Source organism: Oncorhynchus keta, chromosome 21, assembly GCF_023373465.1.
Source record: "Oncorhynchus keta strain PuntledgeMale-10-30-2019 chromosome 21, Oket_V2, whole genome shotgun sequence".
In the NCBI taxonomy this organism is placed as follows: Eukaryota; Metazoa; Chordata; class Actinopteri; order Salmoniformes; family Salmonidae; genus Oncorhynchus; species Oncorhynchus keta.
Genome location: NC_068441.1, coordinates 12,213,957 through 12,231,705, shown reverse-complemented (window position 1 = coordinate 12,231,705; position 17,749 = coordinate 12,213,957). Strand labels below are relative to the sequence as shown.

At 44.7% G+C, this 17,749-nt stretch overlaps 1 protein-coding gene across 2 annotated transcripts; it reads right to left on the bottom strand.

The window, feature by feature from the left end:
• Positions 1 to 238: 238 nt before the first annotated feature.
• Positions 239 to 10,428, bottom strand: LOC118400131 (RNA-binding protein 38-like). 2 transcript variants are annotated; one of them, XM_035796657.2, is made up of 4 exons: positions 9,899 to 10,428; positions 6,977 to 7,100; positions 6,539 to 6,593; positions 239 to 1,861 (listed from the first exon to the last, which is right to left on the bottom strand). In XM_035796657.2, the coding sequence occupies exons 1-4, from the start codon at positions 10,109 to 10,111 to the stop codon at positions 1,549 to 1,551; spliced, it is 705 nt and encodes a 234-aa protein (XP_035652550.1). In that variant the 5' UTR covers positions 10,112 to 10,428; the 3' UTR covers positions 239 to 1,548. The 2 variants fall into 2 exon arrangements, with proteins under 2 accessions (XP_035652550.1, XP_035652549.1); XM_035796656.2 differs by having other exon boundaries at positions 6,962 to 7,100; positions 9,899 to 10,427.
• Positions 10,429 to 17,749: the final 7,321 nt, after the last annotated feature.

Sequence of the window (17,749 nt, the reverse complement as noted above, 5' to 3'; positions counted from 1 at the left end):
ACGACTGTCACACACACTAGCAACTGAACCCTCTCACCCCAACAGGAGCTAGTTTGTAGCTCTAGTCAACCTTAGCCATTCCTAATAGAGTCCATTCGTGTTTTTTTTTTTTTTTTTTTACATTCCTTCATACATTTAAGGCAAAAATGACAGAGTTTGAAATGTTATCTGCTCTTCATAGAGTTGTGGGTATCAAGTTAGATTTTTAAAACATTTAATAAAGGAAACAAGTCAAGACCTTTTTTAAATACAAATTCTTTATTTTTCCAAGATTTTTTTGGTTTGGCTTCTTTGAATGGACTGGAAATGACATTTTGCTGAAACAGTCTACAGAGTGTCTGATCCCAGCCAGCAGCAGTGAAACTGGGGCTACAAAAGAGCATCTAGCATTGTGCATACAGGCAAATCCATTGGTTCAGAGGGAACATGGAAAATACAAATATGGCCATCATCAAATGAATAAGACAAATTGTGGATCTGCACATACACTTACCAAGTTGTAGGACTTCAGTGCAACAAGACCAAGTTACAAAAAAGCTACAGAATTTCCTATAAATACCTCAAAACATAAATATTGTAAATGTACTTGATAATGAAACACTTACAAATACTGTACATGTCCTTTCTGAGATCAAAATTTGACAATCCTGGATGAACAGTTCGACAAAATATGCAGGCACTGGTTACATCAGCTGCCTTACATAAAATACCCAATGCTCTTTGACCCCTCCTCCCACTTCCTGCATATGATTATCTACAACAATCAAGACAAAGTGAGTCAATAGACTACAAGTGTCTGGTATAAATATGAAGTCAGGCCATGTGAAAACTACCCTGTGGCTCTGTGAGTGAAGGAAGGGGTTAAAGGAGGAGTGTTTGTAAAAACAGGAGTTTTATTAAGGCATCTTTCATGAAAATAAATGTCGTCCTGATGTCCAACGATTGATCGACTCAAATAAGGGGATCCCAGGATCTCTTCGTTCTCCATTTAGTGATGAACTCTGAAAGACAGAGTCATGCCCCCCATGGTGTTGGAGCAATAACACTGGGGGTATGAGAGGGCAGAATCCTCGTCTGCTCTGGTGTGGATGGAAACAGTTGGCGTCATGCCTCCCACCTCTGTTCCAATTCCCAGTGTACCCAAGCAGCAGTGCCGTCGCCAACCCCATGCCCTGGTAAAGAGGGGGGAGGGGGCAAATGTCCAAGTAAGCCCACCACCCCCCTCAGCTCTCTCCAAAACACAGATATGTACCATGGACATTGAAGGTTTCCACTGATTGAAACAAAACAATTAATAATTACATTGATAAAGGATACTAGTATTAATACAATAAAGACCAATAATAAAAATGAAGTGTCTGTTTCTGGAAGCCCTCTGAAGCAACCATGCATTTTATTCTAGCCCAACCCTCCCACCCCAAACTCAGGGGAGGGCTCATCATAGTGCAATAGTCCCGCTTTCTCCAGCCCTTCCCTGGAAGCCCTGGCAGGGGCAGCACAGGGTGACTCCCCAGGCGGCCTACAGGACTCCCTGCATCCTGCCTCGCCTCACTGCATGCGGTCTGGCTGAACATGCTGCTGGGGGGCGTACTGTAAGTAGTTGGGGGCTGGGCCTGCCCCTGTGGGGAGAGTCTGATGAACAGAAGCAGGGGCCTGGGAGGGGGCGGTGGCAGGGCTGGGGGTGTAGCCGTAGCCCAGGAACCCTGGGGAGGCAGCGTAGGGGTACTGCTCAAAGGCTGCCTGGGCGTACTGGGCGTAGGCAGCACTGTAGTCCAGGTAGGGGGTGGAGGAGGACACCTGAGAGGGGAGAACCAGGCTGGGCTGGATGAAGGCTTGGGGATACACATACTGCTGGGCCAACCTGGAGAACACAGACAACAGGACACTAGTTACACACTTTAACATACAATGAAGGACAGGAGCAAAGAAAGCTTTAGGCCTGGATGGTATCAGTTACATTCTCCAGCAGGTCTTCAATACAGTAGAGTTGTGCTGAGCCCAGTACATCCCATCCAGTGGTGGGGAAACTAACCAGATGCCACACCACCCACTACTAATGTGCAAAGAGAGCATGGGATAATGAGAAGAAATCAACATCCCTCGTCACTTAAAAAAAACCTACAAAACCTGTTCGGTAAGCCCCCTGAGAGAGAAAGGGTGTGGTAGTGGGGAGAAGAGAGACAGCCGTTACTGGCAGGTTTTCAAGCCCAGACACCAGCTAGTGTTTTAACAGCTGCTGCTCTTCACTCACTGAGCACACTCCAACCAATGTCTGCGCACACACACACTTGCTCACAAAGGGGAAGTTTGATGGAGTTCTGGTTCCTGTTTTTGAGTGCAAGCTACATTGGGCATCAATGGTTGAAAGATGGGGAGTACTTATCAAGGCAGTCTATTAGCCAGTTGGGTCTCATGTACTCAAAGCTCTCCCTCCCTGAATGAGGATTTGTGTTTAGACAGCTCATTCTCCTCCAGTCTCAGTCTAGCAGCACATCATTCATGGGGAGACAGACTGAGTTGGGGCGATATTTTTAACCGGGCCTCAAAGTGCCTCTAGGGTCTGTCCCCCCCCTCCTCCTTGATACTGCAGCTCGAGGGAAACAGAGGAACTCGCTCACTGCAAAAGCACACAAGCCAAAAGCAGAGCTCAGAGGAGAGTAAAATGGGGAACGGTCTTCACGCAGAGTGTCTGGTAGGAGAATGCAGTACGGTCAGAGTGAAAGAAGGTAAAGACAAGATGGTACAGTCACAGCACACAACGCAACACTTCTCAGCTGAGTTTCAATACACCAACGGCTTCCTTTCCTTGCCTCTTAACGTCATGGCCACTGGATGAGTTACCACCATGTTGTGTTCACCCGCGTCCTTTCAGGTCAGTGGTCATGAGAGAAGACGTGGGAATGAAGCAATGGAAGACAGCCATCAACTCAAACACAGCAAAGGGGAAGCGTGCAGGAGTGACAAGACATACTCACAACATCCAATAGCACCCTGCCTTACACTCTCCCAGCCACACCCCCAAACCCCCAAACCCTTCAGCCCCACACTGAAACTTTAAAACAGCAACCAAAGTCACCACTGCAAACCATGCCATAATAGGGAATAGGCACTCTAATCAGCATAACCTTTTCATGTCATATCACACACACAGGGAAAAATAAAGGCACTCCAAACCATCACAACACACTGCACTCTCAAGCCATCGTTGGCACCTTAGAGGGGCAGGAACAGTCACAACTGCCTGCTACCCTCCTCCTGGGAGCCTCCAAACAAGGCCGAACGAAGCCTGTACCTCGGGTATCTTCACTCCCCTTCCGGCACACTGTTCAGCTGGGAGCACAGAGCAACCATAAGGGGGTTGGGGAGGATAGTGGAGGTTAACAACATGTATTCATTATCTGGATCCTCATTGATACTATTGGGATTGTTCCATCCTTCAGGGTGATGAATGAAGCTAGCGGCTAAGCTGTTTTGCAACGTTTGAAGACATGCTGATATGATACAGAAGTCGAGACCAGTGTTGCCTGGGTTCACACACATAGCATGTCTTTCTCTGTGTAGGTAGGCATTTAATAGTCAGAACAAGAGGTCTGCTGAGTGGAATAGACCAACAATAATCCACACAAAAATAAAAACATGAACACTATAGACAGAGATAATATGACCCAACCAGGAGCCCATGGCAGAGGGAACAGAGCATGCTGATACACTGTTCTCCCCTCTAACGGTACAGAACGGTCAGCTACTCACAAAGAACCATTCAGACACCCACACAGACTGGCACAGACAGTTGACTATACATGAAGCCTGTCGGGCATACGCACATTCACACACAGAGATGAGCCTCTCTTTTCTGTGGCCACAGACCTCGAGCTAGATCAAGATGACCTTTCTGATGTACATTAGTAGGAAGTACAACAAAATGGTAAATGCTTCAATCATTTTGATAGAAAAGTTAATAGAAATTACTATACTGAGAGGATGAGATGTGAATGCAGAGAAACAAGAGTGAGAGAAGAGGCAGAAAAGGAGAAGATTAAACAGGGAAGCAGAGCTCCCTGGGCCATCTGACATCACAAGGCCTGTGGGGGTCTTGGGAATGGAGGGATCGGGGTCAGTTGGTTTTGTGACAGGGGGCTGGCAGGGCGAAGGGACTGCCGCACCAAGCAGATGGACTTCCTGACCTAGCCCTCATGTTTTCGTCGTGGTGAACAAATCGAAGGGCTTCATCAATTCATGCTAACTGTTGCTAGCTAGGATAAATCCGTTACATTTGGGCTTTCATGGCAAATAAATCCACTGCCAATACGTAGTTCTGACCTACATGCTAGGGCTGACCCCATTTAGTCGACTGGTCGATTGTTTGGTCAATAGCTTGCCAGTCGATATCAAAATAAATTTTTACCCTCGTCTCGTCGCTGTAACTCCCCAACGGGCTCGGAAGAGGCGAAGGTAGAGTCATGCATTCGCCGAAACACCCGCTCACTTAATCCAGAATCACCAATGTGTCGGACGAAACGCAGCGCAACTGACGACCGAAATCAGCCTGCAGGCACTCGGCCCGCCACAGGGAGTTGCTAGAGCACAATGAGCCAAGTAAAGCCACCCCCCAGCCAAACCCTCCACTAACCCGGATGACGCTGGGCCAACGGGACTCCCGGCTACAGCCGGTAATGATCAAACCCCAGGCTGTGGTAATGCGGCAACAATGCGATGCAGTGCCTTAGATCACTGCGCCACTCGGGAGGACCCTTTATAGCGCATCTTGATTGAGGGTCCAGAATGTTTATACAATGCTGCAAGTTTGTTAGATTCTGCTAGATTCAGCGTTCTGCTGGACCAAGTTGATACAACATTTCAAGTTCCTAGCAGATAGTCTGTGTGGCCAATGAGATTTATTTGTATCAAGATATTTTCGACCTGCAGGCGCCAATGTTTTTATTTGTTGGCTTTACGTAAGCAAATGTTATTATTATTTTTTTTTTATTATTTTTTTTTTACAGAGATTTGTATAATTTAGATGCATTTGAAAATCATTATTGGCACGCAGATCAGTAGAAATGTTAAAATAAATTGGCACTCCAAATGGAAAAAAAAGGTTGCCAAACCCCAGTGTAGCCTATTATCAGCAACTTCGGGAGTGTAATGGCAGCCGACATATACAGTGTAATAACCGACATATACAGTAGTCGATTTTATTAAAGCGCATAGGGTGTCTATATGGAAAAATTTAGGCCAGTCGATTGGTCCAAAGAATAGAATACTCTTGGTCGACCAAGATCGTTTAACTTTTGGGGGCCGGGGACAGTCCTACTGCATTCAAACTTGAGGCTACATGCAAAAAAGGTCCTGGCATCAAATTCTGGCCTGGAAGTAAAACAAAATTATACAGAAAAGCAATCATAAAAATGTAATGCAAAAAAACATTGTGGGTAACACCTGTAGGAGATGTGGCGCCTGGTGAAAGTACAGCATCATTAAGCACAATGCCTCTTCAGAGACAGAGCTGTCACAACCCCCCAACTTAAAACCCTTACCTAATCTTCCCCCCTTATTCCCACCCCCAGTCTCACAGGGGTGTCAATTTTCAGCGTCTCAGTCCAATCATCCTCCCAGACACCCAGCAGAAAACAGTGTTAAGGCTTTGTCTTTCTCGTCTCGTTTCTTCTCCTTCTGGGAGGGGAGGACAATAGTAAAAAAATACTATAGGGTAAAATGAAGGGGGAGTGGAAGAGGAGCACTATGCTACGGTCCAGTCTGGTCCACACACATGCTCAATCCCTCCCAACCATACCACTTCATAACATGCCGTTTAAGGGTCTGGTGCGGGAGAAAGGCTGAAAGAACACTTGTGTGCGCTCCATCTTAGAGCAGCCTGTGTCTGTCACAAGCCCATAGAGAGATCTCCGAGCTCAACAGACAGGTGCCCTCTCTCCCTCTGGGGCTGCAGTCAGTCACGGGGGATTAGGTAGTGTAAAAAGCTCCAATAAGGGCCAACACCTGTCAGACACATGACCACAGAGCACGTTTCAGAACCTGAGGGGCTCCGCCCTGCCCGTTATGGACATAGGGGGGATTCTAAGCACCCAAAGTCCATTGACACGATCTTATAACATGTAAGGGCTTATACCTCTGGCTTCAAAGCTAGGACTTGAGGGGGGGGGCACTGCAACAGCAGGGGGCGAGTGGTGTCAATCCCATGTCAGTGGCATGGCCATTAAAAGCCCAGCGGAACGCTTGTCCTGGGCACCAGTAACAGACTGGCCTCCCTCCAGACTGTTTCTACAGCACAGACAAACACTCTGCCCCAGAGCCTTGCTCAGTGAGAGCCCACTCAACCAGATAGATACTGGAGGGTCTATAAGAGGGGATGAGCGTCACATGTCCCCATGGGAATGTACCATGCTACGACCATTTGAAAACAAAAAAGTTAACAATTGGCAAAAGTCTAAAGCGTACATACATTATGCACATATGGGTTTGATCTGTCCTAATGTGTCATTCAGAAAATACTGTGGTATACTGCCCACTCACTTACCCATACTGCCTCTGGATGAGTGCTGGGTGAATAGGTTGCACTCCGATGGATATGCCTGGAAGACAGGAAACTTCCCTTCAGATACATTTGCATTTACAGAAGAGGCCCAGAGAACAATGCAGAGGAGAGGCAGAGCAAAATTCACTAAACTCTGGGGTAACTCAAGCAACCTACCAATAATAAACAAAACATGCAGAGATGGCAAATGACATTGCGTTTTTGTTATATATTGACCCAGTCCCCTATTACACAAGTGTAAGAGTCAATCCAGATGCATTTAAAAGTGTTTGTACATTTCTGTATGACATGAGATTTCTGAATTACCATTTACCAACATATATTTGTCTAAACATTCCGATACGGTGTGTGTGTGTACGTGACAAGTGTAGTTGTGGTGTTGGTGCGTCCGGCGGTTGTTCTCACCCCTGGTCGGCTCACCTAGTTGCATATTGCGGGGCTTGGCGCCAATGTAGGCCAGGTTCACGTTGGACTTGCGCCCGTCGATGATCGGGTTGGGGTCTTTACAGGCCCGCTCTGCTGATCCCCGATCTGTCATCGTCACCTGACATGTAATCACACAGACGTTGACAATATTAGCAAAACTGAAAAGACACCAGTTCCCCCCTTTAGCTGGTAATACAGTCAAAAGTAGAAATCTATTCATTGCGAATTGTGGCAGCGAAGCTATGAAAAGGTCAGTCAAGGACAGGGCCACCCTGATCCGCCAAGCAGAACTAAAAGAAACAACCCCTGCTGGTCTGTCATCACAGAAATCCCCCTGTCCAGCTTCCACTGTAAAAATACCCCTTTCTGAATAGAAGAGGAAATTGCAAACAAAGCAGTGATTATCAGTTAAACACAACCCAGAAAACTTGATCAGCCACCCACCCACTTGTCAGCAGCACAGTCAAAGAAGTCAGCTGAAATATGTCTCAGTAATAATGAATAACAAGGGCTTATCCAATTAGGCAATAGAGCATAAGGAGATTGTTAGTTCCACCCCTCACTCTCCTTCCAAAGCATTAGACAGCATCACCTTCTGCCAATTCAAGATGTCTCAGATGATTACATATCTAAGGTGTAGATAGATATATTCTAGTCTGTTGAAGAAAGCATACCTCTTTAGACTAGACGAGAGGTTGAGCCCACTCCATGACGTGTTATGAACACACATGAGCAGCGAGGCCGTGTTGACAAACTATTGGATAGGGTCTACTAATCCACCATTGGAGTGTGTTTAAAAGTCATCCTGCTACTCAAGCAGTGAGCAACAGGATGATCAAGTTGGCCCTGTCGGTTACTGGGATAAAGCCGGAGGGTTTTTTTGCCCTCCACTGCATGCAAGGTGGGGAACACCTATTTCCCAACCTCGAGCACCCTCATATGCCCGAGCCAGTCAGACCTGAAACACCAGACCCATTTGGCAGCAGTAGCAGCCATTAATGACAGAGCTCCACAGTTTTTTGGTCACCGCTGATGTGTAAACAAAGTGACATTTTCTTAACAGTTCAACTGGCTGAGGCGTAAACGACACACCAGTTTTCCATTCCATCTTCGGCCTCTGTTAATGCTGATGAGTCTCCAAGTTTCTGGTAAATATTAGCATTTATTTTTGCCTACCTCATACAGACTCTGTTATGGTTTCTGCTCACACTGGCTGATTACCAGAGGGTCATTACAGAAGCTGGCAGACAATCTGAATTTGAGCTGAATAATGTCAATCTTAGGAGCTGAAGATTTGGTTTTATAAAATTATTAATGGAACCATCTATGGCAATCAAAACCCCACCTGTGGTGATTGGTTAAGCTGACACAGGAACGGGAAGTGCACAACTTCCATCTCCATCTCGGGAGAGAAAAGAACTCCCACTTTCTAACTCATAACCGCAGTTATGATTCTATAAACACCACATGTAAGGCCTGAGTGCTTCAGTTGTTTACAAATGGGAGGGCCTATGTCCACACCGCTCCAAAATCCCCATATAAAGCAAGCAAGGACAGCAGCTCTCACTTCAGTGTGTGCCCTTGCAGAGCTCAAACGATAAGAGCTAAGTCCTTCACGGGCCAGTGCGGGAGGTTGGTGAAAAAAAAAGGAAAGGAATGTGGTGTGTTCGTTTTAATGGATAAGCAGAGGGACTTTAGATATATAATCTTCTTATCAATAACTCGTGTGATCTCTCATCCTGATTACAGCTGTGATAACATCAAGGCAAAAAACGATTCTCCGTATTTGCGCGTTTAAGCCGTACATTTGGGCAAGGAATTATTGTGACATGCGTTTGAATGACCGCAATACGCAAGAGATGCACTTTGGCGACAGCATTGTATTCGGCTGGGGATATCCATTTGTACTTCCAAGGTCCAGTGCAGTCAACGTGATTTTTCTGAGTTTTGTATACATTTCCACACTGAGGTTGGAATAAGAATGTGAAATGAAAATGATGCCCTTTTAGTTTAATGGCGAGGTGTTGTTTGATGCAATGAGTTAAGTATAAAACTTTTTTTTTTAAAGTGACCTACGTTTAAATTGCGCCGCCATTTTCTGAAATTTGAAGTTTCAGTTTATGTGACAAAACAAGCCAGTATGGTGCAGATAATCATTGCCGCGATGAAATAACTATACCATAAACAAAAATAGTGTGTTTTCAGCAAATGTACAAAAACGAGAATGAAAACGAGAATGAAAGATCTATAACTCACATTTCTATGTGAATTTGGTCAGGTCGCCCAAAAAGTTTCATATTGCAGCTTTAAAATGTGAATTGCTCATACAGTAAATGTTCCAGAATATAAACATGTACTGAAAGCAGCCCTGGTCAAGATCGTTTTGCATGGCAGTGCCCCTGGTGGGCAGCGTTTGCCCATTAGACCATTCAATTGGTCTTCAAGTGAACTCCACCAACAGCTAGCAGTTCAGTTTCCCCTCCCCACTCAGACCACTCACAGGCAGTCCTAGCTAAATTCATGCCTGCGAAAATGCATGCCAAGAAAAAAAATAGTATTTGACCATTTTAATTGAAAAACAATCACCGTCAGGTCCTTAAATCATTACCAAGAAATTATTTGATATTGAGATTAAAAACTGCTGCTTTGTGCTTTTATACAGGTACTTGGCGCAGTCTCATGTATTACGGTTTTCCTCTATGAAAGTAGCACAGACAGTTCCATGGAACAATAACTTGGTGGCGGAAGGAAACGTGGTGAGCATTTGCCCAATGACAAATACATAGAAAACAAATAGACCAACCATTAACATTGTATAGGCAACTCGATTTTACTGTGTCGCCGTAAAGACGCACGTGCTGCCACTGATCAAGCTGCAGGATAAACGCATAACCGACAAGTGTCAATGTTACTTACAAAGCCATATCCTCTGGATTTCCCCGTTTGTCTGTCCGTTATCACCACCGCCTCGTCGATGTCTCCGAAGGCCTCAAAATACTTTCTCAAGGAAGCATCGTTAGTGTGGTAGGGCAAACCGCCCACGAAAATTTTGGTAAAAGTAGTGTCTTTTTGAATTGCTGTAGAATGCATCACTTCCAGGCCTCCGTTCCCGAACTGATGCAAAAGCATTGACAAGCCGAGCCGATAGGAGAGCTAGGCTAAAGACTAGTGAACAGTTAACTAAAAGGTAGCCTAGTTGGTTAACCAACTATTGATATGACCAGCATCAAAAGGCTATTAGCTGCTCGACTCGAGATGTTTTCAAATATGCAACAGGGGTCTGTTCTCGCTTGCTTCTCAATTTTGACGTTTTTTCTTTCCTGATTCAGAACTTGAACTTCTTGTTGCCAAGTTCACTGCGTTTCCGAATAGGCTACTGCTTGAAATAGTTTTTGCGCTTTCGAAATAGTTCCTTGAGTTGCCTCTATATTGAAAGTGTTCCGGGAGAGTTTATATACTCGCCGAAACTGATCACGCCCATTTTAGATGACTGACCTATGGGCAATGATTCTTGATGACCATTTTTTTTCTAACGCAGTAAAGCCCGCCCCCACGCGTTCTTCTTGCACCTGCTTTTGTCCTTTACTACACAAAGACGAGTAATAACTGTAGGTCTACAGCCCGCCTCACGCACATGTTACATTGTATCACTCTCGTAGTAATAGAGTAACACATCTATCTATCTCTACCTCGTCTGTTGTACCTTGATAAAGATACATTTGTTGACTTAATTTTGATTTTGTTTTGCAATTTTCTATGACCATATGCTGCACATGTGATATGCCTTTTTATTGTAATGGCTCAACAATAGAGTACCACAGTATTCGTCACAATACTGACACCTCCACTGTGACACTATTTTGACTATGCCTGCTAAAACGCACTATGCCTGCTAAAACGTGAGTGTCTAATAGTTCATCTTGTCATTCTTCTCATTGTCATAAATTCCAAATGGTCATTTCAGTTTTTATACTTAGCCTACAAGGGGTTCTCAATATAAGTGGCACAAACACATGTGATTCCAATATACAAATTACATGGATTTCACCTTAGTGAAATCCATGTGGTTAGTATATACCACAATAATGATAGCCTATAAGCCAAATTGTACACCTCAGTAGCAATAGGTTACAGACGGCCGTGTTTTCCGGTCAACCCATTCATATAACGAGGATGATACATAGCATTATAATAGGCCATTTAGGTTATTATCAACAAGGTATTTTTGCCAGCGCCCATTATAAAACAAATGCTTGGCTCACATTGATTACAAGAGTGATAACAGCGTGCAAATACCGCATTACTCTGTTTACTTCAACATTGCCGTTATATGATTCAGGGGGAGTTCACACACTCGTAAATGGTGTGTGTCAGTCATACAAGATTGTAGGCTATAATACCACGTTCAAAATAACTGGGTTCTCAGAAATCTCCGACTTCCAAATTCAACGCGCAAAAGACAACTGGGAACTCGACAACCAAAAAGAGCTCATCCTGGGAAAAAAACGTTTAACGGTTATCCAACTACGAATTCCAAGTCGGAAACTTGGGCATTTTTCTAGAGCTCTGACTTTCCGACTTGAAGATCACTTATATCATGATTTGACCTTTTTTTTTTTTTTTTGAGTTCCCCGATGTCTTGAAAGCACCATATGCAAGTATGTCATCCTGAGACTCAGCAATTCATTGTTGTCCTCTAGTGGACATCAGTTCTTGGGCCATATCTCTGGGGCCATGCAAACCACTGTATTAAGTCCTGTTGTCCCTTTTCAGAGGACATTCTGCAGGCTTTTCATTGATATCACGTGTAGGGGTGTGACCTTGACAACTTTATCTTCCTGGTTCATGCAAAAATGTCTGTCATCAAAATTAGCACATTTGATGGACATTTTAAAAGTAGTGTGTGTAATTATTTATCATCATTTTGTGAGTTTGATATTCAAATTGTTTCTAGTAAGTGAATATCTCAGGGATAGTTAAGGGAGTTCTCAGTACTGTGTTATAATTTTCACATTAAATAAGAGCTTATCAAGAAATGTCCTCTGTAGTGGACACCGGATGCTGCAACTATGTTTTTCACCTACTGTACCCATTAACTGTAATGTTCATTTTTCATAATTACTTCCGAATGACCACTACAGCAGACCATTATACACTTACAGTAAAAGATAAATAACAATGTTTTGTCCATTTTTTTTCTTGGTAACCTTTCCCAACTCCCTGCATTTAAAAAAATAATAATAATCCCCCCCAAACAATTATCAGGACGATAGGGAGGGGAGTAGTGCTATCCCGTAAAAGAAAGGTTCTTGTGGTTAAGTTATTGCTCAAAAACAGTCAAGCCTTTCTTTTTGGAATAACTTACCCTCTGAATTTATCACTAACGGTTTAAGCCACGGCTTAATGTTACACTGGTTGCCATGTTCACAGCGACCTCCAGTAGTATATAAATGATTGGTTAATTGTTTTCCGAGGAACATCAGTTAGGGCTGACTAGGGTCTGGAGAACATGCCAGGGCAAGTACCAGAATTGTGGGTCACCACCATTACTCCTGAATAAGACATTCATAGGACTCTACTTACTACAGGAGCATGGTACAGCATGGTACAGTGTTAGCTGGACTACTATTAAACAACTTGACACACTGACAACCACATAATTTATGAAAATATGGCGTGGAGCGGGTAGAGGTAATAAAACATTGTATTTTAAATGAAGGATGGTGACCTGAGTGGCTGGAAACATTGGTTTGTTTAAATTGACAAGGCCATTTTGATGAAAGCACAGAACAGTTTGTGAGGAGCCAGTGGACAGTAACACTAACTTCCAATCCTTGGTGCTTTGGAGCACATCTGCTAAGTACCCAGGCCCTGGCTGGCAGTGAGACACTAATGACCACAATATAAGGCATTTCAGTCACACCTCCATGACCAGCATCTATTCACACATGGCTTTTGTAGCTCCCCACCACCCCTTCTTCATATCCTACTGACAAATCCCCAATATCAGACTCCTTTCCCACTCCAATTCAAGACTCACCTGATGAATCAAACTGCACTGCGTTGATCCTCAACTGACCTCCCAACCTTTCTCTCTGTCTGTCTGGATCACCGCAGGCGCAGGGGCCAACTAAAAGACAAAACATACCACCTAGTGGCCAATTAAAGAGCATCATGGTCATGTTAGCTCCAGTTTGAAGTTTATAATATAATAATAATATATGCCATTTAGCAGGCGCTTTTATCCAAAGCGACTTACAGTCATGTGTGCATACATTCTACATATGGGTGGTCCCGGGAATCGAACCCACTACCCTGGCGTTACAAGCGCCATGCTCTACCAACTGTGCTACAGAAGGACCACAGTTTATACAGTTGAAGTCTGAAGTTTACATACACTTTAGCCAAATACATTTAAACTCAGTTTTTCACAATTCCTGACATTTAATCCCAGTAAAATGTCCCTGTTTTAGGTCAGTTAGGATCACCACTTTATTTTAAGAATGCGAAATGTCAGAATAATAGCAGAGAGAATGATTTATTTCAGCTTTAATTTCTTTCATCACATTCCCAGTGGGTCAAAAGTTTACATACACTCAATTAGTATTTGGTAGCATTGCCTTTAAATTGTTTAACTTGGGTCAAACGTTTCGGGTAGCTTTCCACAAGCTTCCCACAATAAGTTGGGTGAAATTTGGCCCATTCCTCCTTACAGAGCTGGTGTAACTGAGTCAGGTTTGTAGGCCTCCTTGTTTGCACACGCTTTTTCAGTTCTGCCCACAAATTTTCTATAGGGTTGAGGTCAGGGTTTTGAGATGGCCACTCCAATACCTTGACTTTGTTGTCCTTAAGCTATTTTGCCACAACTTTGGGAAATATGCTTGGGGCCATTGTCTATTTGGAAGACCCATTTGCGACCAAGCTTTAACTTCCTGACTGATGTCTTGAGATGTTGCTTCAATATATCCAGATAATTTTTCCTGCCTCATGATGCTATCTATTTTGTGAAGTGCACCAGACCCTCCTGCAGCAAAGCACCCCCACAACATGATGCTGCCACCCCCGTGCTTCATGGTTGGGATGGTGTTCTTCGGCTTGCATGCCTCCCCCTTTTTCCTCCAAACATGACGATGGTCATTATGGCCAAACAGTTCTATTTTTGTTTCATCAGACAAGAGGACATTTCTCCAAAAAGTACAACCTTTGTCCCCATGTGCAGTTGCAAACCGTAGTCTGTCTTTTTTTTGGCATTTTGGAGCAGTGGCTTCTTCCGTGCTGAGCTGCCTTTCAGGTTATGTCGATATAGGACTCGTTTTACTGTGGATATAGATACTTTTGTGCCTGTTTCCTCCAGCATCTTCACAAGGTCCTTTGCTGTTGTTCTGGGATTGATTTTCAATTTTCTCACCAAAGTACGTTCATCTCCACCTCAAACTTAGCACTACACAGCAGCACTGAAAACTTCTATCACACTACTCTCAAAACAGCCAAACTCCTGACAACCCACATCCCTGCATTCAAAGAATCATGGGATGCTGATAAAGGCACCAGGAAGTGATGAGCTTGGGACTATAAGGTTCAATCTGCATCTTTATCAAAATTGAGTTATTAACATAGCTTTGTTCTGTTCAATGTTCTCTACCAACACTGAGTACACCTTACTAATATTGACTTGCACAAGGTGTCGAAAGCGTTCCACAGGGATGCTGGTCCATGTTGACTTCAATGCTTCCCACGGTCATGTCAAGTTGGCTGGATGTCCTGTGGGTAGTGGACCATTCTTGATACACATGGGAAATCCATCAGTGTTGCAGTTCTTGACACAAACCGGTGCTCTCACCTACTAGCACACCCCATTCCACCTTCTCCACTGCTGTCCCTTTTGATGTGGATAGGGTGTGCTCCCTCTGCTGTTTCCTGAAGTCCACAATCATCTCCTTTGTTTTGTTGACGTTGAGTGAGAGGTTGTTTTCATGGCACGACACTCCGAGGGCCCTCAACTTCTCCCTGTCTCGTCGTTGTTGGTAATCAAGCCCACCACTGTTGTGTTGTCTGCAAACTTGATGATTAAGTCGGAGGCGTGCATGGCCACGCATTCGTGGGTGAACAGGGAGTACAGGAGGGGACTGAACACTCACCCTTGTGGGGCCCCAGTGTTGAGGGTCAGCAAAGTGGAGATGTTGTTTCCTAACTTCACCACCTGGGGGCGGCCCGTCAGAAAGTCAAGGACCCAATTGCACAGGACGGGGTTGAAACCCAGGGCCTCCAGCTTGATGATGAGCTTGGAGAGAACAGTGCCTTGCAAAAGTATTCACCCCTTGGTATTTTTCCTATCTTTTTGCATTACAACTTGCAATTTTACATTTATTTTTATTTGGATTTCATGTAATGGACATGCACAAAATAGTTCAAATTGGTGAAGTAAAATGAACAAAAAAAAAGACTTAAAAAAAAAGAAATCTAAAAAATTACAAGCGGAAAAGTGGTGTGTGCTTATGTATTCACCCCCTTTGCTATGAAGCCCCTAAATAAGATCTGGTGCAAACATTACCTTCAGAAGTCACATAATTAGTTAAATAAAGTCCACCTTTTGTGCAATCTAAGTTACACATGATCTGTCACATGATCTCAGTATATATACACCTGTTCTGAAAGGCCCCAGAGTCTGCAACACCACCAAGCAAGCGGCATTATGAAGACCAAGGAGCTCTCCAAACAAGTCAGGGACAAAGCTGTGGAGAAATACAGATCAGGGTTGGGTTATACAAAAATATCCAAAACTTTGAACATCATACGGAGCACCATTAAATCCATTATTAAAAATGTTTAAGAATATGGAACCACAACAAACCTGCCAAGAGAAGGCCGCCCACCAAAACACACGGACCAGGCAAGAAGGGCATTAATCAAAGAGGGAACAAAGAGACCAAAGATCACCCTGAAGGAGCTGCAAAGCTCCACAGAGGAGATTGGAGTAGCTGTCCATAGGACCACTTTAAGCCGAGTTGGGCTTTACGGAAGAGTTTCCAGTAAAAAAGCCATTGCTTAAAGAAAAAAATAAGCAAACATGTTTGGTGTTCGCCAAAAGGCACATGGGAGACTCCCCAAACATATGTAAGACGGTACTCTGGTCAGATGAGACTTAAACATAGCTTTTTGGTCATCAAGGAAAATGCTATGTCTGGCGCAAATCCAACACCTCCCATCACCATGAGAACACCATCCCCACAGGGAAGCATGGTGGTGGCAGCATCATGCTGTGGGGATGTTTTTCCATCGGTAGGGACTGGGAAACTGGTCAAAAGGGAAATTCTTGAGGGAAACCTGTTTCAGTCTTCCAGAGATTTGAGACTGGGACCGAGGTTCACCTTCCAGCAGGACAATAACCCTAAGCATACTGCTAAAGCAACACTTGAATGGTTTAAGGGGAAACATTTAAATGTCTTGGAATGGCCTAGTCAAAGCCCAGATCTCAATCCAATTGAGAATCTGTAGTATGACTTAAAGATTGCTGTACACCAGCGGAACCCATCCAACTTGGGTCTATTGTGGCAGGTAAGGTGGAGGTGATATGATCCTTGACTAGTCTCTCAAGTGCTACGGGGCGGTAGTCATTTAGTTCCGTTATCTTTGCCTTCTTGGGTACAGCAACAATGGTGGCCATTTTGAAGCATGTGGGGACAGCAGACTAGGATAGGGAGCAATTGAATATGTCCGTAAACACACCAGCTAGCTGGTGCACTGCACATGCTCTGAGGACGCGGTTTTACTTACGTCGGCCACGGAGAAGGAGAGTGGGCGCAGTCCTTGTTAGCGGGTCGTGATGGTGGCACTGTATTATCCTCAAAGCGGGCAAAGAAGGTGTTTAGTTTGTCTGGAAGCATGACGTTGGAGTCCGTGATGTGGCTGGTTTTCCTTTTGTAGTCAAAGCCTATTACTGTGACCCTCATATTGGCTATTCAGTAGCTACCTCCCAAGTCGTTGTGGGACAGTAGTGCTTGGCAAGCGGGAGTGAAGGACAGTGTCCTCGTGTTGTTGCCATTCATGTCCTCCCCATTGAGTAGACTGTATGTATGCATCAAGTTGACATCTAGATTGTTATCAATAATAGTCATTTCTTGTGTAGGCTGCTATATGATAGAGCTGCCGCTCTTTTGTTATGTCTTTGTTTTCTGTTTTCTGTTGTGTGTCTGCACCAGCCAGAACTGTTTTCGGTCATTTCTCTTTGTTATTTTTATTTTATTTCCGTGTTCATTTAATAAATATGGACACACACCACGCTGCACCTTGGTCCTCACCTTCTTCCACCGACGACGACCGTTACAGAATCACCCACCACCAAAATCAAGCAGCGTGGTAACAGGGAGCAGCAGCAGCGATCTTAGGACTCCTGGACATGGGAGGAGATCCTGGACGGCAAACGACCATGGGCACAGGCTGGGGAATATCACCGTATGAGGAGGCAGCACGGCAGCGCTCCTGGAAGCCCGAGAGGCAGCCCCAAAAATATATTGGGGGGGGCACACGGGGAGTGTGGCGAAGTCAGGTTGGAGACCTGTGCCAACTCCCCGTGCTTACCGTGGAGAGAGAGGGACCGGGCAGGCACCGTGTTATGCCGTGAGGCGCACAGTGTCCCCAGTGTGCAGGCATAGCCCGGTGCGATACATAGCAGCGCCTCGTATCAGCCGGGCTAGAGTTGGCATCAAGCCAGGTGCCATGAAGCCGACTCAGCGCATCTGGTCTCCAGTGCGTCTCCTCGGGCCGGGG